Genomic DNA, 22,575 nt, shown 5'->3' with positions numbered 1-22,575 from the left:
ATCACTGAACCAGAAGCAGCAGCTAGTACATGTCTTAAACAAAACACTTCTACCCGCTTCACCATGTTAAAAATAGTTGTGCGAATTGTTTTGCCAAATTCAAGGGCAGATATATCGCAAATGGTAGTGACTGTATTGAAGCCTCTGTGTTGACAATCACCCCTGTGTCTTGTTGCTTTCAAGGTTCCTCTTCAACCCTTCAGCCTGTTTAGATGAACATCTGATGCAGTTCAAGTTTTTGGGCATTCTGATGGGCGTGGCCATTCGTACGAAGAAGCCTTTAGATCTTCATTTGGCTCCCATGGTCTGGAAGCAACTCTGTTGTATCCCACTCACTCTGGAAGACTTGGAAGAGGTGGATCTTCTCTATGTGCAAACCCTGAACAGCATTCTTCACATTGAAGACAGTGGGATAACAGAAGAGAATTTCCACGAGGTAAGCTAAGCAGCCGGTCTCCGCCAAACTGTTTCAGTGGATTAATTCTTCTCCTGAAGTCAGAGTGCGCAGACTAAATGCTGCCACCACTTTGCCTCTGGGGCCACTGTTTTGTGGCCTGGATACTGAACTTTCTGGATACAATGTTCGATTTAAATAAAGGTGATCCAGAGTATTTGTGAGGAATGTTTTGTTTGTGTTATTACAAAGGACATTTGATAAGAATTAGACATGCAAGAAGTGTGCAGTTGAATTCTGTGATGACGTGAAAACTAGCACATACCTAGTAGTGAAATGAAGGTGAGGCCTCTACTTTTTAAAGCTTGCCACAATAATGAAAGTGTTTTTTTTCCCTACTAGATGATTCCTCTAGATTCTTTTGTTGGCCAGAGTGCTGATGGAAAAATGGTTCCCATAATTCCTGGTGGGAATAGCATCCCACTCACCTTTTCAAACCGAAAGGAATATGTGGAAAGGGCCATTGAATATAGACTCCATGAAATGGACCGTCAGGTAAGAATCTGACATGTATTTATGTGAGGTTGATTGGTTTCAACCGTTGCTGTAATTAAAGGATAAACGTGAGTTTATTTTGATCGATTGCTCTGTTTTCCTGGTGTATTGGAATCCTTTCTATATAAAACCTGTATTGCCAAGCAGATACATGGCTGTGATATCCCCCAAACCCATCTCTTTGAGTTGCAGGTGGCTGCAGTGCGAGAAGGGATGTCATGGATTGTCCCCGTGCCCCTGCTGTCCCTTCTGACAGCTAAGCAGTTGGAGCAAATGGTCTGTGGGATGCCAGAAATCTCTGTGGACGTCCTAAAGAAGGTGGTACGGTACAGAGAAGTCGACGAGCAGCACCAGCTAGTGCAGTGGTTCTGGCACACGCTGGAGGAGTTTTCAAACGAGGAGCGAGTCCTTTTCATGAGATTCGTGTCGGGAAGATCTCGCCTGCCGGCCAACACAGCAGATATCTCTCAGCGTTTCCAAATAATGAAGGTCGATAGGGTAAGATGCCAGTTCTCCTCTTCTTGATTGCTGTCCAGCTGTTCTTTTTAGCCAGCAGTAAAAAGAAAACGTTTCATTGAGAAGTGAAACTCAGGGTGGGACAATATGCACTCGGGTTTTACTTATTTAGAACGCTTATGTAAATGCTCACCCTCTACTGCCAGTAGCTGTAAGAACCCTCTCTGGATGAAGGTTTTCTATTTTATATCTCTGCTCTAATCAAAATCCTCCGTTCCAGGTTTTCTCCACCACTTGGGGGTGGGTGGGGCGGAGAGATACTTCTCTACGACCCTTGGAATTTTATTTTATGAAGAGACCAACAGCTCTTAGAGAAAGGTGTGCTTTTCTGCAGGAAGTGTGTATTGAGATGTCCTGTGCATGCTTTACAGCAGCCCGCCTCTCTCTTTCTCTCCCCCTGCAGCCTTTTGACAGCCTGCCTACCTCACAGACTTGTTTCTTTCAACTGAGGCTCCCACCCTACTCCAGTCAGCTAATCATGGCCGAGCGTTTGCGCTATGCAATCAACAATTGCAGGTCTATAGATATGGACAATTACATGCTGTCCCGAAACGTGGACAACGCCGAGGGCTCCGACACAGACTATTAACTCTGTGGACAAGAATCACCTTCCTTTCTCGCAAATAGTGCCCATGTCAGATTTCAATGTTGACACCATTTTATGGTAACAATAGATGTTTTAGGAACTGTGGCCACCTTTTTAGTTACTATAAATGTAACAAAACTTAGATGTGTTTATTTTTTTGTGACTGTAAACAAAAATACAAAAAAGTGAAATCAGTAAGGTTCCCCCCCCCTTCCCCCCCTATATTTTTGTTCACTTTTGATAAGTTTGCATGGAGCCTTTCCGGTGCATTTTTGTTGGGAATGGTACATTTATAAGCCCTCCCAGTGAACATGAAGAGTTGTACATTGTGTATAATTGTTCATTAGAAAGGACAGTTTTACATGAATATTCATATATTTATTTTTGTTTTAATTTGAAATGCCTGTGCAGGGTTCCTTATGCAGAGAAAATAAAGCAAATTCAAGAACTGAATAGTGGTTTTCCAGTGGTTTATACAGTATATGCAATGAAGCTGACTTAGAACTGTGGTTTGTCATTTCAGTCTTCTGTTTATTGTATTAGTTTGATCTTCCACCACATTATTTCTAGTTTTTTTCTCCTTTCCCTCTGTTTTCTTAAAATGATACTCAAGACGTAAAACCAGGTACAGAGGTCAAAGCTCCAACCTGGGAACCATCAAGCAAGATAGAAGGGCAGAGGCTGTCTTTGAGCCTTCACAGGTAGATAAGTGGGAGACAATATGGAAGAACTGAGAATTCATCTGGTTAATATGCCTGTTTTCCACAAGGGAGAGACTTAAACCATGGGCAAGTAAGGGTCTGGGGGTCTAGCAGTACAAAGGAATGGAAGTCATGCCTGTCAGAGCTAGGAGTGTGGAAGAGGCATGAAAAGTCTAATGTTAAATGAAAAATGTGGCATTTTGTTGAGTAAATGTAGAACCTTCTTAAATCCAGCACATAAAATGTGTATCAAAGCACTGCAGGAATTCCAATGTGTTTCACCCTTTCTACTGGATTAACTATTAAGACATTGTTTGTGATCAACCTCGTTGGGTGGGGAAAGAGACAGATTTCAGTAGGGTAAGTCAAAGCTCTACCATAATAGGAATCACAACTCAGAGGGTCCCTCAAAGAAGCAATACATGTGAATGGGCCCCTGCTAATGTAAACATAAGAGTTCTGGAAAACTGCAGCTTAAACATCCAAGTCATTTGCACTAAAAAAGAAATCAGTGCACCTGATAGAGATTTAGCCATTGTGAGTTGAGATACGCACTTTCCTTTGCTAGTTCTTGGTATTTTAGAGATGATCACCTGTTGAGATTTCAATAAAAGTTCAAAAGTCCAGCATTACTTAAAGAAGCTTCCATAGACAGAAAAATGGTTTGTGTTTGTCATATTGTTAGAGGGCTTCTTTAACTTGTTCAAAAATCTTTGTTTATCAATACATAGTTCGGTGTTTTGTTTTGTTTTTAAAAAACTGCACTTTGTTTTCACAAATATTCCTTGCAAGCTTGGGAAATGGGTCAGAACCCTCTGGGTCTCCAAATCTTCCAATAAGGGGACATCCAAACCTCATATTGCTCATTCCCAGTAGCCAAATATCCAAGTGCTTAGGAGAGGCGTTTTGCTATTCTCACATTTTAGTTACTTTGTATAAGGAGCATTTCCTAGCGGCTGTACCTTGATATCTGCTTCTCTATAGATGCTTGCATGGACACGACACCCCAAATACATGCGAAGAGAGGTACACAAATAAAATACACTACGGTTCTCTCGGCTAGTGCCACAGCAGTTTCTTGAATGCTCTTTCTGATGCCCAGCTGCCTGGCTTTTTGTCTGGAATCATGTTTGCACTTCTTTCTGCTTTTAGACTTATTGATGGACGCTTTTTACGGACTCGCTGCAAACCAGCTTGTGTTACATTTCTGCAAAAATCCACATGCAGAGTTTGTAAGGCGTCAGCGTAGAGGGTTACAGCTTCTAGAGTCTGGTCGGTGATCTGGACACAGTTTTCCAGTTGGAGAGTCTTGAGGCAGGAGCAACTCTTGAGAAGCAATGTGACATAATTGTCAGTGACGTGGCCACATCCAGAAAGTGTCAAAGACAGCAAGTTTGGACACCTGAAAACATAAGCACTGAAGGTTAATTTAGAGTAGGGAACAGAGACCATGTGAATTGAGATTCCTAAAGACCAGCTCAGCAACGGTTTGTTCCTCTCCCGTCTTCAGTCCACTAAAGCTGTTCCAAACTCTGGTTCATAATTACCTACATGAAACATAAGAAGCATAAGAGCCAAAGTGGGTGGTACCTCAAATCACTGGCTACTAGCCCTGATAGTTGTAGTTGAGGCAGTAAGCCTGTGTGCACCAGTTGCTGGGGAACATGGGTGGGAGGGTGCTGTTTCACCATGCCCTGCTGGTTGGCCACTGTGTGAACAGAGTGCTGGACTAGATGGACCCTTGGTCTGATCCAGCATCAGGGCTCTTCTGATGTTCTCAACACACACACACACACACACACACACACTATTGCACTCATGTCCTACTTTTGGGCTTTTCAGACATATCAGGTGGGCCACTTTTGGACTGATCCAACACCGCTCCACCTACATAGTTCACATTAACTTTTTTCAAGTGAGGAAATGACCTTCCACTGCTGTCCCGTACTTTCCCTAACGTAACTTACCCAGAATGCTGAACCCGAGTCTTGTAAAAACAGATTGAATTTTAGCTCGTTAGAGGGACTTTCATTTTGTGGGAACTGCTTCATGCAGACCCCTCTGGGACTGACTTTTTAGACCACTCTGCTGCCCAAGTCCTCATGTTTAGAATATGATGTGCATCAAACACAAGGCTGTTGCATATAGATACAGACTCCACCCAAACATGAACACCAAAATTGTCTGTGCTGTTTGAGAATTTACTAAATAAGGCAGTTCATAAAGATTACTTGGGGTGCATGCAACGGTGTCACAGGGGAAGGCGATAGGTGAAACTTCACTGTAGCTGTGGATTGCTTTCCTACCTGTTCTTTTTATCGTAACACTGCTCAGGCCAATGAAATAGTTAATCTTCCTGCTGTGATGAAGGAGGGTGGCTAAAACCACTTGGCTTTAGCTGGGCAGCAGAAACATCTATCTGAAAAATGCTTGGAATGGCAGCGCAGCTAGAGCGCAGGCTGTTAGAAATTCCTTGGGATTAGAAGAGCGCAGAAGTTGCCTTTTAGAAAGCTGCCATGCTGGATATTTCACCTAAAAAGTGGTTGAAAAAAATCTCATGGGAATGGAGAACCCGTCTACAAGTCTGGTACTGTATTTTCAGCGATAAGGTCTTAAGAGTATTCAAGATGTGCATTAAACAAAAATGCCATCACTCTGAAGCAAAACAGTGTTAACTCCTGGCTTAATCTAGCAGGAATCAAAAAGACATCCATACTCCTGAATGCTTTATCTGTAGCCAATGCAAGCCCCCATATATTATGCCACCCGACCATTCGAAGAATTTCACAGCTCAAGAACTTACCTGTTGCAAACCTGGAGTAAAAAATCATTGACTATGTGTTTGTGTACGCTGCAAATGTTGCTCTGTAAGGTGGTCTTCATCCAGTCCTCGACATTGCACACTTTGACTTGGCTGGAATGCCAGCAGATGGAGAGGTAACGCAAGGCTGGTCCCAGCACAAAGTTATCCTTTGTTAGCTCTGCAGGAGAATGAAAGTGCAGCAGAGGCCACAGCGAGGGGTCCTGAAACACCCTGAGCAACCTTTGACATGTCTGGGCTAAACTCTTCCTGCTGTTTTTGTCCAGAAAGGAGAAAATGTGCAGAAGGCATTCCCAGTTCAGCTGTGTTACATGCATTGCCCGTGAACGCAGAAAGCAAGCTGCATGCTGCAGAAATCGCACAGGACTCACTCCTGACCCGCTTTCGACTCACTCCTTGTCTCTTGCACAAATATGGTGTGGGATGGAGGTTATTTTTGGTTGACAGCTGGGAACGACGTTTCAAAAAAGGGCAAAGGATCAAGGGGAGGCTGGCTGCAGCCTCAGTTACTTCTCCCCTTGGAATGGCTACAGCAGGAACAAAATGGCTTAGTTTAATCAAATCTTGCCATAAAAGGATTTATTTGCCTCTGAGCTTCTTTGTGTTGTTTAGGAGCTGATTTGTGCTTGTTTAGAGCACTTCCCAATCCACCCATCTGTAGGGGAACTAGCGGCTTCACCCATGATGCGAAGCAAAAAAAAGGATCTTAAAAATGTCCACATCCTACAGGGGACTTTTGGGAATGGTTTGCGTCAGGCAATGCTACGTTGGGGGGAGGTGGGTGGGGGAGAAAAGCTTTACACACCACGGTGGAAACTAGGAGTTTGGGCTTGGGTGGGCACTGCTAGCTAAAAAGGGGGAGGAGAGAAAAAGGGGGTTTTCGGCAGGGAGGGGCACTTCTTTCCCAGAGCTGTTCCACTCCCCCTGGAAACAGCGATGAGGTAGAGAACAGAGGGGAGATTCTCATCCTAGCAGCTGGTTTCTCTTCTGCCTCTTTCCCTGGCCTTAGCAGGCTGGGCAGGAAACCAAGACACCCTCTACCAATTGCAGGGTTGAATGATGGCTGCGTGAAGATCCAGATAACTTGCTTGACCAAGCCCAGTTCTCTGAGTGTTCCTTTGAAGTCTGTTGCAATTTCTCCCCATTTCATCAGAAAGAGCTCTGCTTAACCAAAAATGAGAACTAAAATTGTAAGTAGCCAAAACTCTCTCATCGCACATAGAGGCCCACAGAGGGCTCAATACTATGTTTTTCTATCTGCTGTGATCAGATGAGACTGTCAAAAGGTAAAGAGGGCAACCAAAAAGAGCACTATCTGTCTACCACCATTACTGGGGAAATTGCACACGTCAACCAAAGCCTGCCTGCTCTGAAGGGCCTGCCGCCGACCAAGCCATACCTCCCTTAGAAGCTGGTTTAGAGTCACTGTCTAATCTACAGCAAACACCAAGCGAAGCAAACGGGAACCTGGCATTTAAACCTCTTGCAAGACAGAGTCAACATGTGAAGATGAAGGCCCAGGGAATGTTGCTCTCGGTGTGTTCTATCCCTGTGGTCGTTGCAGTGCTCCTGTAAGGACAGCTGGGGTCTTCCTATTATACGCAGCCAATAGCCCCCGAGGGTTAGTGGTAGCCCAATACGTTGGAGAACATTTCCCTACTAAAAGGGAACAAAATGAGGAAGGTGGCGCCCTCAGAACCTCCCTCGTTTTACTTAATATGCCTAGGTGGAAAAGGAAAACTCAGTCATTGGCCATCAGGGCCTGTTCTAGAAGAAAGCGCCATCCATGCTCGGGAGAGATAGAAACCCACGCAGACAGCTGCCCTCAGAAAACACACAATATAGCCTCGCACGCAAGTCCACAAGCAAGAATCCAGTAGCCAAATCTCCCCCACATGCCAACATGGGCCGAGTCTGGCCTAAAAACAAGAACAAAACCACACACCCCTCAACCCCACCCATCACAGCTGCCTGCCCGGAGGTGGCAGCTTTTCCTTGCCTCAGGCAGCCTGGCCACACCTGGCTGTTTAAAGAGTCCCTCTTCCACCCAACTGCCCAGGAAAGAACGGATGCTGACCTTGAATTAGCACATCCAGCACAGAGAGAAGAAAAGACTTTAATGGCAGATTTTCCAGAGGGATATATTTTATGAGGGAACTTGATTTGTGGCCGTAGTCGCCCTACAAATGCTCCAAAGACAAGCGCTCGGCAGTCCTCAGCACGGCTTACATACAGCGTTTTAACGGCAAGCAAACAATCACAGCTATGGCACTACAGCCCCAGGCACAGGCAGGGCCCTCTAACGCACACCGGAACCAGGCGGTGTTCAGGATAAAGAACGATGACGGCAGTGAGGGAGACAGAGACCTGGAAAGGAAACCGCCACGTTGCTGTTTCCAGCCAGCCAGCCACCACGAGTGCCTTAAAACTGGGCGGTGCCTTACCTGTTGCTACTGCTTCTTTTTTGAACCATCTCTTTTCCACGGAATGGCGGAACTCCGATCCATGAACAGTTTCGTAGTCAGGGCACCTTTTGGATGGTGACGCTGTGCTTGTAGTGGCTTCAGGCAGCAAACAGGCTTCATCTTGCAGGAGGCGGGTGGGTGGATGGATTGGAAGGGGCACGTTCTGTCTCTCGAAACAAAAGGGGAGCCAGTGCCTTTTCAGAGAGCCACCTATAGTGCTTAACTGCATCGCCCTCTGCCAACGGCTCTTACAGGCATGGCAGTGCAAAACCTAGCAGCTTATTTGGCAGGAAGGAAGGAAGGAAGAAAGAAAGAAAGAAGCCCCCTCACCTTTCTATTTAGATACAGGTTATAGAAAAAGGGTTAAAAATTCAATACTATTTCAGGCGCAGTACACACTTTGACTGCTTCAAATCTGTCACTTTGACACAACTCACTGAGTAGAATCCAGTGGATCAGCACATCTCCACCAGGAAGAGAAATAACGTGTGTTGCCACAACTCACTGATTAGACTGTCCGTTTGTGTGTTGGTGGGGTGGGGTGGGAGCTAAATGGAGAAGCGGCTTCCTCGTCCCAGAACCACGTGCCTGAGCTACCATCACAGCCTGCTTCAAGCACAGGAGCAACAAGTAAGTGCATGGCATTTACAGTGCCACATTCCAAAAAGAATAAACGCTGTGTCACAGGGGAAAGAATCCCCTTACAGTAACCGGAGGGGAGGGGGAGGAGTGAAGGACAGGAGCAGGAGAAATGAGAACCAGGGGCAGCTATTCACGAAGCTGGATGTCTCTTGTGGTGGTGGCCGTTACGAAGTGATCAAGAAAGGCACATTTACATCACTTTCTGAACCTTAGTCCTCCGTTCCAATGGGAGCTACTATGGAAGGGAGACCAGCACAGATCCGTGGTCAGGCACTTCCCCTCCGCCTCGTAGGTGGAATAGAGGTTACAGTTACAGCCCAACAGATCCCTTATACCTCTACCACGGACCTTTCTGCAATATGCATATTTGAAGGCGACATTCGAAGTTGAGGCTCATACTTCGGTCTTGTTCTATCAAATAAATTATCTGGCCTGCTTGGCAAGAGAAGAGCTGGGAGGCCCCATAGCTGCCCTTTTAAAATAGCTCCATACAGGGGTGCTATCAGTCAGTGAAAGAGAAAGAGAGACACACCGTGAGAGAGGAGGGGCAGACCGACAAGGACACCAACGATGCATAAATCACATGGGCACAGCATGAGGCCAGCTTCTCATCCCTCAAAACAGCTGGCGCTGCAAGAGCACACACATCTGTACAGACCTTTGCTCATGTCAGCCAACCAAAGAGGCCCCACACTACCTACAACTGTAAACCTAATTTGCAGCAAACAAATATGAGACACAAAGAGAAGAAATTCAATGAAAAATCCAGAACTGGGACACACGATGTTGCAAAACATGCCATGTCAGGACATTTGGGAAGGCGTCTGTCTTCGGTAGGGGGCACATAACACTAGCCTAGATGATGCACTCATCTTCCAAGCCTACACCGGGTGTTCCTTTCTGCTTTTACGGCCATCTGTGATTTCTGCTTGCATGACGTTTGGATGGAATTTTCATACATTCCACCTCAAAAGTTATCGTGACAGAAGGGAGCAGGAAGGCATTCAAGGAATGATTCTACACACCAGGCTAGCAAATCCTGAATATCCTCAGATTCACTGGTAGCTTAATTGCTGTCGTAGGGGTTGGATCATCAAAAATGGGAGGGGTGATTCCCCGTGCAGCCCCCCTCCCCCCACGTGCCCTCAAAATCTGCTCTGGGAGGATGGGAAACCCTTCCGAGCAGATTTTCAAGAGCTGCACAGGGCTGCAGGAAAGAGGAAGTCCAGCTGTGCTAATGGACTTCGGCTAGCACGATGTTGGATCTAACCTTCGGCAAGGTTGTCTGTTAAAGGAAAAACTGAACTTTTGAAATAACTTTCATCACTAACAACACAGCCAGCTACTAACGTAAAGGGAATATTGGAAGAAAGCAGCCTCTGTAGACAAAAGTAGCAGCAATTATATGGCCCACTTAACGAGGCCACGTTTCATCCCTTTTTTCTTTCTTTTTTTCAAACAGGCAGCCAAAAATTTGTCCAAATGTAATGTGTTCAGGACCCGAGCTGTAGGTACAAGTCCTTGATCTTAAGAGAAAGAAGTCTTGCATAACAGCTAAGAAAGGTCTGTTTCATAATTGAGTACACAATCGTGCTTATTGAAAGGATTCAAGTTTCTCTGATGTAGATGTGCCTTTAGAAAGCAAACTGGAATATTCATATACAAAAGTCAAACAACTAAAGTAGATCTTGAAACTATATATAAAAATTGAGTTAAAGCAGCAAATCAATATCTGCCGAGGTGGGTGGTTTTTTTTTTTTGTGGTTTCACTAACAACAAAGTTAGCTTGTGTCCATATTTTAACAAATCAAATGCTACTACTGACAAAGTAAAACTAGAACCCACAAGAAAAATTTCAAGAAAAGTGCACAATGAAATCAAGAGTCTTGGATCAAGTATCTGTGGAGGATTGGAAATGTTTTGTCCGGCGGACTTGATATGCAAAGGGCGGGGAGAGGTATTAAAGTTTGTCAGATCCCGACTTGGCCTGCCGGTCCACGTAGAAGAGGATGTAGGCCTTGGCTTTCACCACAGTCTCCTCGTCGGTCAGAGTTACGGTGCTGTCATTGAAATGGAACCAGCGGCCTTCGTGCGTCGCGTACGCGGTGTAATGTCCAGAGCCAACCCTGAAAACAGTAACATGCATAAGAACACAGGAAGAGCTACGCTGGATCAGACCAACGGCTGATGCCGGAGGTAATATATAGCCATCATGACTAGTAGCCATTGACAGCCTTCTCCTCCATGAAGTTCTCCAATCCCCCTTTAAAGGTGTATAGTTTAGTAGCTGGAGGCAGACCCGCTGCTGCCTATTTTTAGAAGCAGGATACTGGGCACACAAAGGCTTCCTGGCGGCAGCTATTCCCTCCCTTGAAATCAGGGGTGTGGAAGGTGTGGCTCTCCAGATGCTGGAAACAGCCTCCAAAGGGCTCCCTTCTATGGGCGAGGGCTTCCTTCCATGTCACCACTCCATACTGGGTTTAAAAGGCCTCATGGCGTGTATTTGTATTTTTAAATTGTTGGGTGTTTTATTATGCTCTTCATGGTTTTAATTTTTGTGAACCACCCAGAAAGCTTCGGCTATTGGGCAGTATAGAAAATAAATAAATAAATAAATAAATAAATAAATAAATAAATAAATAAATATTTCTGTTGGCAACTAGCTTCCCATGAAGACTGCCCCCACCCCCTTCCCTCAATTGGCCCGTGTCCAAATACAGATCTAACAAGAAAGGAGCGTGACTCTGCAACATATCCAGCAAAGCGAAGGAATCGTATGCCCTCAAGCTCAACGGTTTATTTTCATGAGAAAACATTTCTCCTCCATCCACCAGCCCCGGCCAAAGAGACGTGATGATAGATACAAACACATCTGAGAAACCGATTTCTGGCTGAGCATCAGATTCTCACGATACATTTCAGTGGCAAGTCTACCCTGACACTGCATTCCTGCGTCCCGATCCAAAGGTCATCCCTTAAGAGGAAAGGCTGCCTCAGCAGCCCTAGGGAAAAGTGCTTGCCAGGGAGAAATCTATAGGGCAGCAACGTGGGCTCCTCCCCATACCTTTGCTAAGCGTTACAAAATGGGCCTGTTTTCATTTGGTGGAAAGGGTGCACAACCCGTGCTTCGGGCCTGCTTGGGAGCCTGCCCTGCTGCTGAACAGTTCTGAACCGGATGCCTTCTGGGAGCCACAGGAGAAATGAAGGTTTCCTGCGATGAATTCCTGTTCCGCGTCTCCCAGAGGGCATTCGACCCACCTCTGTGTCTTCCAGCAGACCAGGACACACTCAGCAGGCATCCGCCTTGCCCTAAGCCTGGGGGAGGCAGGCAGAAAAAGATTTAAGGCTCTCTCTGGTCACCACTTCCAAATTAGAAATAGATGCTTAAGCTCAGCATTGGCCATAAATCTGTTTTCATTTAACACCAGGTTTTTAGAGCAGAGGAACCTTTGAATGATTAACTTGGAAGGTGAAGCAGCCCTTCAGCACCCCATTAAGATCTTTGTCAAACTCACCCTGAACCATGGTGCACAACCACCGCTGCAAGGTCATACAGGCAACTTTCTGGGCCGCTGTTTTCAGGCTGCAATTGGGAATGGGGCAGCAGAAGAGACAAAGAGAAGAGAAACTGAGAATTCACCAGAACTCCAGGCCCCACCACAAGCTCTTCCGCAAGAAAGTCACTGTACCTCTAGCAAGTAACACTTCATGTCTAGGCCTCTCAGGGGAAACTCGACGTATGTGTCCACTTTGTTCCTCAAATATGCTGTCCAGTGAAAGCGTTTCAGATGTAAACATAGCACCTGCAGCATTCAAGGGGACACACAAGCCAAAAGGTCACAGCAAGAGCTCTTGAACGGATGGATAAGCACTTTAAAATCACAGATCTGTCAGCTCCTTTGGATGTCAGAACACAGAAATATATTGCAGACAAGTAGGCCTTTCTTAAAATGTATGCCCTGCCTCCTCATGATCCCGTTAGAGCTCTTAAAACTGAGACCAGTGCTGGCTCCAAAGGGCAAGGCATCCTCAACAGGTAGGAATTTCCCCAGCCCTATCTGGAGATGCCGGGGACTGAACCAGGCATGTGCTGTGCCAATGGTCCCCCTCCGCCATTTTCTTATCTTTGCTACCAGGTGTTTGCTTGACAGGAAGAGAGCCAGTGAGCAAGCAGGCAGGGGCCTGTACGGTTGCCCCTTCCCACCAGCCCTGTGGTCTGGGCCAGAGCAAGAGGCACGGTCGGGCGCTTGCCAGGGTCCCAGGCTCCAGCAGCTTCCAAGGGGAGAAGAAAGAGTAAGCCCAGGAAGCTCTTCTCAGCAGGCCCCTGCGGGGTGGTGGGCCCTTGGAAGGTGCCCAGCTGTGCCTACCTTTGATACCATGCTCCTAGCATGGATTTAGGAGATGGGAGAGGTTCACACACAGGCTTTTAAGAATTAAGACCAATCTGAAACAGCTGTTTTTAAGCCCTGAATCAGGTCAACTAAACATTGTTGAGAACAGTTACTGTAAGCTGCCAGGTTCATTCGGATACATCCTATTTCGCAACTTCCAACTCCTGGCTCTCACCTTTGGTAGTTTCTGAATCCAGAATTTCTTGGTGGACTTCTGCTTCTTTTTACACTTGTGGCACATGTAGAGCTCCGTTTCATCAAGTTCTTCCAGGTCTGTAAAACTGCGGAGGCAGTCTACGATGCAACAGAGTGCAATTGTGAGGGTTAAACACATTTCCCTGCTTGGTATCTCAGCCCCTCTAATTCTACAATAAAGAAAGGCTGACTACAAAGATAAAAGGAGTGATGACAAACGTACCCCGTAACGTACACATTGGTCCATTTTCTTGGTTCTTACTACGTTTATTTCGGAACTGGCTTGGAATATCTAGCGAAAGGTCTAAAAACAACAACCAGGTGAATTCAACATTAGTTTCTAGTGTCAAAAATGTAAGAGCTGCTTATGAAACCTTGCAAGATATATACATGATAAGTTTTACCTAGGAATGGGTCAAACTTTCTGGATTCAGTCCCGCAGATCAAGCAGTTGACTTCATTCTGAAGAATGCCTCCAAAGATGGCTGTGACAACGGTAGATGTGCCGTTTCTAGACAAAGCACAAGGCGAAAAATATCAGCACGGCTCTGTAGCTGCGATTCAATAAGGCCTTTAAAGAGCATTACTGAACCTCTAGCTATACTGGTGTAATTCAGGCATTCTACTTTTGCGTAGATTCAACACAAGAAGAGGAAGGGCGGGACATGTGGACTAGCTCCACCCCCCACAAGATGGAAGCTTAACTTCTGCAGCATTATACTGAAATCGCTTACTAATGAAGGACTGGTAACTAGTACTCAAGTCCAGCATCGTTGTGCAGCAGGGACGTTTTTCTACTCATATCGGCTCCCCACATGGCGCAGAACCCCGACTCCTACACTAAAGGGGACAGTATTGGGGGCAGCATTAGGGTGTTTATCTTCACTCTCCATCCGGGCTTCTTGATTTCCCCTGACTTCTTTGGGACCTTTCAATTTCTCAGAAAAGAACTGGGGATGCACCTGGCTTAAAGACTAGTATTGCCCCAAATGCAGCTCTGTCCAAATGGCATAAAAAGTATCCGAAGATGAACTGGACAGGAAACACCAGTTGCAAGGCAATAAATGTTTTTGAAATGAGGCTCACTTCAAAATGGAAGAGAAAACTATAGGCACCTTATGATGTTGGGGTGCGTGTGTAGAAATTGCCTGGGCAGTGTGCTGCCTCTTCCTTCATTCCCTTCTGCTGCTTCTCATTCCCCCTATGCAGGACTTCTCTGGCTGAGGTGGTTGTTTTTTTGTGCAGGACAAACCAACACTATCCGTCATTTCCCCCCCATACTGATTAGTGCATTGAAAATGTAACTGAAATCCACTCCAAAGAGCTCGGTCTTCATGCACAGAACCTAACCATTTTCTACACACACAGACCCCTGCTTCTTGCCCCCAAAAGGCAGACAGATTGCTAAGGCATAGGCGCTGCACTAACCTCTCCCGCAGATGAGAGCATTTCACTTCACAGAGCTGCCCTCCTCACTGCCGGAGTGGGAAAGCCCCACGCTCCGAAGGAAGAGGCTCCGAAGAGCTCTCTGGCCCTGCCCATCCCCCACCTCATCTCTTGGCTCACAAAAGGACATGTGGGCAAACCCAACGTGATCCACCCTAGCACACTGGATCCCAGCAAATTGCTTACAGTGTCATGGAGGGGAAACGAATGGGAAAGAGTTACTGGGTGCCCGCCCACCCTCTTACGGGCTTCCGCCAGTACTTTAGCCACCCATAAAGTGCGTCAGCTGAGGTGCACGTGAACTGTCCATTGAGCATGAGAACAACATGCAAGCTGCCAGGAGTCGTTGCAGTCAGCTGCTACCATGCTGGATAATCTATATAAGCTTCTTTTTTTCCTTGACAGATTCATGCCAGGGCCTTCTCAGTTCCTGCTGCCTACACAATTACATTTATTTGTTTGTTCTACAGCTAGGAAACTGTCGTCTGAGGAAGCTTTTTGATGCAATTCACAGGATCCGACAATGCATCTTATAAAATGTCCGGTAACAGGATAGCACGGAACAAAGTTGTAGAAGGTGTTAAAACTATCTTCTTACATGCAGCATCTACTGCCAGCGGAGAGACCAGAATTCTCTTGCAAGATGACCGAGCGGGAAACACCGTTGAAGCCTCCTTGGAGTTCCAAGTGCAGATGGTCCAAAAGGTAACGCATGAATTCATGGGCGTCTTGCTGCTGGTACCCCCTTAATGTAAAGGCATCAATCAATAGATGTATAGGTATAGATTGCTTCCTCACATTGGTGCAGAATTAGCATTATGTGACAAGTACATTGCCTGAACGAAAAGCAGTTTCTTAACCCACCAGGACGAGCGGAAAGAACTCTTGATTTACTGGGGCCCATTCCGTGTATGTCATTTACTGTTGTATTGCAAACAGTTCTCTAATGTGCTCACTGTTATTTTTCTAAATGTGGGGCAGGACGGTGTGCATAAGAAACATTTTGTATATGTATGTATGAATGTATGTGTGCATTTATAAACAGCACCTCTGCAGCTGAATTAGACAGCTAACGGTCTCTTCTACTGAAGGACTCCTCAGCTGGCTTTTAGAGATCAAGCTGACCCACTTCCCCCCTCTACTCAACTTTTGGCCCTCTACTCCCCTTCCATGGCAGTCTCAGCTAACGTGTGCTGTCCATACCCCAGAAGGGACCCTGCATCTCCCCACACCCCACTGACCCCACTACTGGTCTGTCTTGTGTTTAAGGTTGCAGCACCACAAAGACTGACAAGTTACAGTCACTTTAAACTACTAAAAAGATGTGGCTTGGCCTTCTGGGATTTGTAATGAACTAAAGCCTCCAAACAACGTGGCACAGGAGTTGCTGGGCAAAATCCAACAGGGCAACTTACACCCTCCCGGATTCTCTTATGCCCCGCCAATTGCCATGGGCAAGCGATGCCCACCACTTGTGGAACAAAGGTCGTGCATCTGGGGCAATTGGAAAAGAGAGGAACATGTAAGGGCAACATGTCCCGATTGAGAAATGAGTGTTTCGCTCATTTCAGGGCTTCCTCTGGGAAGCACCAAACTTCTGTCATAATTTTGTTCCTGGTAAAGCAAGTATTTGATTTGTGCTGCTAAGTGTGCACAGTTCTTTGGAATCCTTAAGATCCCTTATCAAGGTAACCTTGATAAAGGGATTCATTATTCAGACTGAGAGCTGAGGCCAGAAGCCAAGCTTGTCAGGGCCACCCACGCAAACTCTACCTGAGCTAGATCCAAGCCCAATTGTCCAAGCCCATCACATCGACCCCGTTTACACTTTTATAATGCAACTCTTAAAGACGTGTTTCAAATAGCCAGCTATAACCATGATTTGCACATGCTAACATTTTTTAAATCAAGTGTGTTTGAAAAATAGGAAACAAGCTACAGGCAACAAGAAACCCTCCAAGCAGATTCTCAAATTACTATCCACAAAATGGAGGCTGTGCCAAATTAACCCACTTGGAAAGATTTCACCCCTATCCTTCGCCTTCTTTCAACAACTGCTTTCTATTAGCCCGACTTCTGCTAGTCGAAGCATATAGCACCAAGTGATGACTTCCATGTTTGGGAAGTGGGCAGGCAGGGAGATCACTCAAACCCAGTATTTCAGGCAGGGCTCTCAAAATCACCTGATTTCGCCTCAAGACACAATACTCAACAGTTTTGTAAGAGTTATCAAACTGTGGACACAGATGCAGGAATCAGCATACAGCTGAAGCAATAGCAGCACACTTCCTTTTACAAAGAAGCACTAGTGATGGTCCGTTGCAGCAAATACAAGAAGTTTTGTGGCACCTTAAAGACTAGTGTGTTATGGCTTAACTAAAGTCCACTTCATCAGATGCATGAAGTGTTATCCTCAACAGCCAAGAATATAGACCTAAGGATACAGAGAGAGAAAAATGTAAAGAGTGAGATCAGAGGGAAAATGAAATGCAAAAAATACAGGCTGGGCTTTTTATCTCACTATAGCTGTTAATTAACTTAGCAATGTCAGGATACTTCTGTTATCAACACTACTCTGTGATTCATCATTCCACTTATTTTACTTACATTTATGTTTTAACGTAATTGTCAATGACTCAACTTTTCGCATTTCATTTTGCTCTGACTTTATTGCTTACGTTTTTCTCTACATCCATGGGTGTGTATGTACATCTCCCTGCCAAATGAGGATAATGTTCCATGCATCAAGTGGACTCTAGTCTATGAAGGCTTATGCTTTAATAAACATGTTAGTCTTAAAGGTGTCACAAAACTTACCTGTTTTATATTATTTGGGAAACTGTTCAGCCAACAACACATACTGGTTTGTCAGTAGACATTTGGTGCCCAAATACACAAACCTTGGTCATCAGAAGAATGACATAAGACAATGTACATAAGACAATTTTAGGCCACATGTTTTAGGCCACAGGAGCAGGAAGACAAATTCAATGAAACTGTACCATATATTTCAGTGAGCTCCCACATTAAAAACTCCCTGCATACACACAGCTAGCATGTCTGTGAAAAAGACAGGTGAGAGGTCTTTTTGCCAACATGTCACTCTACAAGCAGGGAGATTTTGATGCACGGATGCTACTGAACATGCTGTCTCCTACGTGCAAATCCAAAGTGGTACAGTCATCAGGACCAAACCACATTCTCAATGTGGCTAAAAAGACTGCAGTTGCACTGGTGTTGTAACGCGCACAGAGCCCTGACAGAGCTGGCAGTGATACAGAGGGGCCAGTTCCCACCATCCTCTGCATGCGCCAAACAAGACAAGCAGATCTGTACGATGAAGTAGGTGGTCTGAGAGTAGCTCATCAGGAGCTAAACTGTCATCTCAATGGGAGGCCTCCAAATGGCCCGCTGCAATATGCAATTGTTGAACCAAAGGATGCTCAAAGAACATGTTCATTGCTCTGCTCTCTTCCAAGAGTATGGAATGGCGAGAGTCTCATCCTCTATGATGGAGCAAGCAAGGGAAAAGGACAGAGCAACTACCTTGAGAAACACAAATGGCCCATTTGCGAGTGAAGAAGTCAGGGGTTGATTACAGTGACGAACGCAAGTCTGTTTTCATCAACAATGAGCTATAATTCTAATGGAACAAATGATCCGGTTTCCTGTCACAGAGCTAATGCCAAGTCTCTGCCCATCCAGATCTTTGATGCAAGTGTCTCCATGAGACAGAAGGGTGGGGATTCTATTTGAAGCACAGAGCTGAGACACCATACGGCTGGCATACAGTTCCCATGCTCCCCACCCATCTCAGCCCTTTCATTCTAAGTCACACACTGGAACACAGCACAACATCCAATTCTCACATCCTTGCAGCTTCTTTTGCTCTAGAGCAGAGCAGGTTGTCTTGACTGTTTGCTGTTTGAGACCGACCCTTCGTATGACGCTTTCATCTCATGGAGGGTCAAGCGCAGCCCAAAACACACGTTGGGCTTGTTAGTTCCCCCTCTGCCTCCTTCTGTCGCACTTGCTTTGGGAGCTTCCAGCCGGCCACCCCCAGGGCCAGAGAGGCAGTTCAGCATGTCTCCAAGGAGACGTTGGCATGTTGCCTCACATCCTGAGAGGATAAGCAAACGTTCTTGCCACTGGAAGAAGTCCGTTCCCACCCGCAAAGGGCAGCCCTTTCTGTTAAAAGCAAATGAACCCACAGTGCTGAAAATCTGCTAGAGCAACTTAGAGGGCAGAGCTCTTGCTTTGACTTCAAACAACTGGTCAGGAGGAGGAGAACTGGCCGACAGTATCATGAGAAACATGATCAGGACTTCTGCCCATTGCTTGAAACCACTGGTGCTAAACTTCCTTGATTCTCATTAGCCTGGGAAATGCATACGAGGCAACTAGAAGAGAACAGGCAGCTTTCTCACTGCCGGTGTTTCTCACTTCACAGGCTCTGGGGACGTGTTCAGAGCATCTTTTCAGCACTGCTACAGGCGTTTAACACATTAACAGAACATCTTTACTACCTGAAAATGTGGAGCAACTTACCTTCTGCACAATTAATCCCAATAGGGTTCAGTGCTCCTTTGAAAGAGGTTCAGGGGCCGGGACAGGGAGACCTTGGAGAGGAATGACACTTGGATTTACTTGCGTGAACTATTCTTTTTGACAGCCTGGGTGCAAAATGCCTATTGCACATAGATTTATTCACTTTGCAGCACTTATTTACAACTACGATGACAGAAACTAGTTCAATATCGAGAGAATCAAGGAAGTTTTGCCCAGTATGTTATGCTTGGGCCTGCTGTATATTTCTAGGCACAGCCCCAGTCTAAAAGCAGAGGTTTGGGTTCTGTCAGGCTCTTAATTCGTATTGCACAGAATAAGAACTTGGTATGTCTGAGCACTGCTAGACCTAACAAAACAAACGAAAAGACACTTATTATTTTTTTATCATTGCTCCATCTGTAAACTGGAAGAGTAAGAGCCCTCTGACAAATAGCAGGCACAATCCTGAAGAGCAAGCAGCTCTCAGAGCAAGATAAAATGGAATTCATATTCAACAAAGAGGCCTTCCTTCCAGAGGAAGTCACTGATTCACAAAGCTCTTCCCCACCCCCAGGACTTACCTAAAGTTCGGCATGATTTTCCAAACTACATAAAACAAAGATTCAGGGCTGAATGCCGTTTGACTTCCTTGCCACAGAGCACATAGCGTCTTCCGAAACTCTTCCACCAATGATCTGGGGAAGAAAATTGAAAGTTTATTGTCAGGATGAAAATCTACGCATACTGTAACTAATATTCCTACTATGTTTGCAAGCAATCTGCCTAGTGCACATGCTAGAGGCGTACAAATATCAGGTGTTTTAGAATACAGAGCAAGTGAATGGTATAAGATGAAGTACTGAAGAAGGTGAAGTGAAAATTGTACGACACTATCAACCTACGCATCGTAATCAACTCCTAGGAAATGTGAGAACGTATGTACAAGTATTACTTTGCAACTGCAAATGAATCAAGTGCTCATGCATGAAGTGCGGTGTTTTTATCAAGCACAAACAATCTAGTCAAAATTCTTCAGACATGCATACAGCATGGTTAATTCTAACATTAAAGACGTTCAGGCACTACAGCCAGCAACAATTGTGTGTGTGTGTGTGTGTGTGTGTGTGTGTACGCACTTCTGGATGAACAGTATGAGAGGGGAGAGAGTGTGTATATATGTATAGAGGAGAATGAAAGTAAGCAAGATAGGCAGGCTATGCAGTTGGCTGGAGTGGGAATGGACTTGGCTACCAAGCATTCATCTGATCTGGGAGTCTGCTTACTCAGCGACCGCTTTGTATGGATTTTGAATCCTGCCCATGTATTTAACTTATTCATTCCTTGTGGCTGGGCTCACCTGTTTTGTGTGATATACTTCTTGCTTTGTGCAGGTGACTGTGCGGATGATGTTATGGTCCTATGCACACTTACTGGAGAGCATGACTCACTGAAATCAAGGAGTCTTGTGGCACTATAAAGGGCAATCAATTTATTATGGTACAAGCTTTTGCGGTCTAGAAATCTAGCAAGTGAAACTTTCTCCATCCACTTATTTCCATGCCAGGAAATATTTTCCTGCTAAATCTCCTTGTGTTAGATGGAAAAGAACAGTGATTAAATACTTAGCCATAACCCTGGGTTCAGACGTAGCTCAAAGGTTTATATGCACGTGCAAAGGGAAGGATGGAGCAGAAGCGAACAGGCTGCATGAAACAGCAAGCTGCTTATTCATAGTGCAGTTTATTAAGTCAGGATTCCTGGCTTAACATGACATTCGAATGCAGCCTCTGAACGTATGCCCGACATCCGTGTATCATATGCAAATATTATAGTATAATAAAGTTGCCTTGTCTTGAGTGCTGTTTTTATGCTCTAATTGTTCACTTGTGGCTTGAGGGGCAATGGATGGTAATGTTGCGTATTTAATGAGCAGTGTTGGATTAAAGGTTAAACAGTAACCATGTTAGCCTCTTAAATCTTGAGAAGCTGTTTTGAGCAATAAATTAATTTGCTATTCTTTTCGGCCTCATCAGCTACATAGATGTATATCCTGCTCTTAGGTCCAGGCACACTAACATGCTCTGATCTCATTCACTCTCCCCATATTCTTACGAAGAAAAGCAGCATTTAAAAGGTGGGACGAGGGGAGGTAGACCAGTTTGCATTTTACAGAGTCATTTGCCTTGGGCTTTGCAGGGCTTTGCAACTCTCCTGGGGGGAAAAGGTTAACTAGTGAATTTGGCTGTATCTGTGGGTAAAGAGCAGGTTATCTCCCTGGTCACCTCATGCCACTGGGTAGAATGTGGGTTGTTGTTGTTCTCTCATCAGATGGCCACAGACATCGCATCCAAATAAATAATTCTTTTGGAAATTATGCTCCACAGCAACAAGGGCAGTAGTCCATAATTCCTTGCACCCCAGAAGGGAACTTTCTGATCTACAGACAGACTACCCTTCTAGTTTTATCAAGCACAGTTGCCTAATAAGTTTATGTGAAAATATTAGTCCCTTGTTGGTTTATGTCACTAAACAAAACCTATTAATAAATAGCTCTGGTTTATATGAAACTGGGCCTGTTCAGACAACATGCTAAGCCATGGTTAGGCCATTACCCTTTTTACAGCAAACGGTTAGTGAGCGTGTTTAAACTGTGGTTACGTAGCCACCATGGTTTTAACCCACAAAGCCTTACACGGCTTGGGACCACAATACCTGATGGAACACCTTTCCCGACATGAACCTACCGGAAAACTACGTTCAACACTACGTTCAACATCTAAGGTCCTTTCTGGGTGCCTACTCCGAGGGAAGCTTGGAGGGTGGCGACTAGAGAGAGGGCCTTCTCTGTGGTGCCCCCCCCAACTGTGGAACAATCTCCCTGACGAGGCCTGCCTGGCGCCGACATTGTCATCTTTTCAGTGTCAGATCAAGACTTTTCTCTTCTCCCAGGCATTTAGCAATATGTAATGACTGCGGGTCTGGTTTTTTCGGCTCATTGTTTTTAAAGTTGTTATAGTGGTTTTAAATGTATGTGTATTTTGCTTGTTTTTGTGGTTTTTAATCCTTGTATATTGTTTTTAAGTGTTTTTATCTTATGTGAACTGCCCAGAGAGCTTCGGCTATGGGGTGGTATACAAATGCAATAAATAATAATAAATAATAATGGTTAGGAATGGTTCTCATGACCCGCTAAGCCATAATGTTTAGCACGAAGTGCTTAGCCACCCTAGCTTAACGTGTCGTCTCAAAAGAGTCTTTATCTTTGTAGTAATTAAGTTGTTCTACCATGGCTGCTGTAGTCTCCATGACAAGCTA

At 45.2% G+C, this 22,575-nt stretch overlaps 3 protein-coding genes across 10 annotated transcripts in view; 1 reads left to right on the top strand and 2 right to left on the bottom strand.

The window, feature by feature from the left end:
* The window catches only part of HERC1 (HECT and RLD domain containing E3 ubiquitin protein ligase family member 1), a 98,539-nt gene extending 96,035 nt beyond the window's left edge, over positions 1–2,504 (top strand). For all 8 annotated transcript variants that reach the window (XM_063142687.1, XM_063142685.1, XM_063142688.1 and 5 more), the window contains 4 exons: positions 184–436; positions 797–949; positions 1,142–1,447; positions 1,869–2,504. In XM_063142687.1, the coding sequence (XP_062998757.1) occupies positions 184–436; positions 797–949; positions 1,142–1,447; positions 1,869–2,054 (898 nt within the window). In that variant the 3' untranslated portion in view covers positions 2,055–2,504. The remainder of the gene's footprint in view (positions 1–183; positions 437–796; positions 950–1,141; positions 1,448–1,868) is intronic.
* Positions 2,408–6,103, bottom strand: FBXL22 (F-box and leucine rich repeat protein 22). Its single transcript, XM_063142703.1, has 2 exons — positions 5,556–6,103; positions 2,408–4,154 (listed from the first exon to the last, which is right to left on the bottom strand). Exons 1-2 carry the CDS (start codon positions 5,888–5,890, stop codon positions 3,812–3,814), a joined length of 678 nt encoding a protein of 225 aa, XP_062998773.1. The 5' UTR covers positions 5,891–6,103; the 3' UTR covers positions 2,408–3,811.
* Positions 6,104–8,669: 2,566 nt separating this feature from the next.
* Positions 8,670–22,575, bottom strand: part of USP3 (ubiquitin specific peptidase 3) — a 38,377-nt gene continuing 24,471 nt past the window's right edge. The window contains exons 8-15 of the mRNA XM_063142695.1: positions 19,842–19,955; positions 15,311–15,457; positions 13,671–13,777; positions 13,490–13,570; positions 13,247–13,365; positions 12,370–12,483; positions 12,196–12,263; positions 8,670–10,806 (exon numbers count right to left, since the gene is read on the bottom strand). Of these exons, the coding sequence (XP_062998765.1) occupies positions 10,641–10,806; positions 12,196–12,263; positions 12,370–12,483; positions 13,247–13,365; positions 13,490–13,570; positions 13,671–13,777; positions 15,311–15,457; positions 19,842–19,955 (916 nt within the window). The 3' untranslated portion in view covers positions 8,670–10,640. The remainder of the gene's footprint in view (positions 10,807–12,195; positions 12,264–12,369; positions 12,484–13,246; positions 13,366–13,489; positions 13,571–13,670; positions 13,778–15,310; positions 15,458–19,841; positions 19,956–22,575) is intronic.

This window comes from Elgaria multicarinata, chromosome 16 (assembly GCF_023053635.1).
Source record: "Elgaria multicarinata webbii isolate HBS135686 ecotype San Diego chromosome 16, rElgMul1.1.pri, whole genome shotgun sequence".
NCBI classification, from domain to species: domain Eukaryota; kingdom Metazoa; phylum Chordata; class Lepidosauria; order Squamata; family Anguidae; genus Elgaria; species Elgaria multicarinata.
The sequence above is the reverse complement of the archived record's forward strand: the minus strand, read 5'-3'. Positions and strand labels throughout refer to the sequence as shown.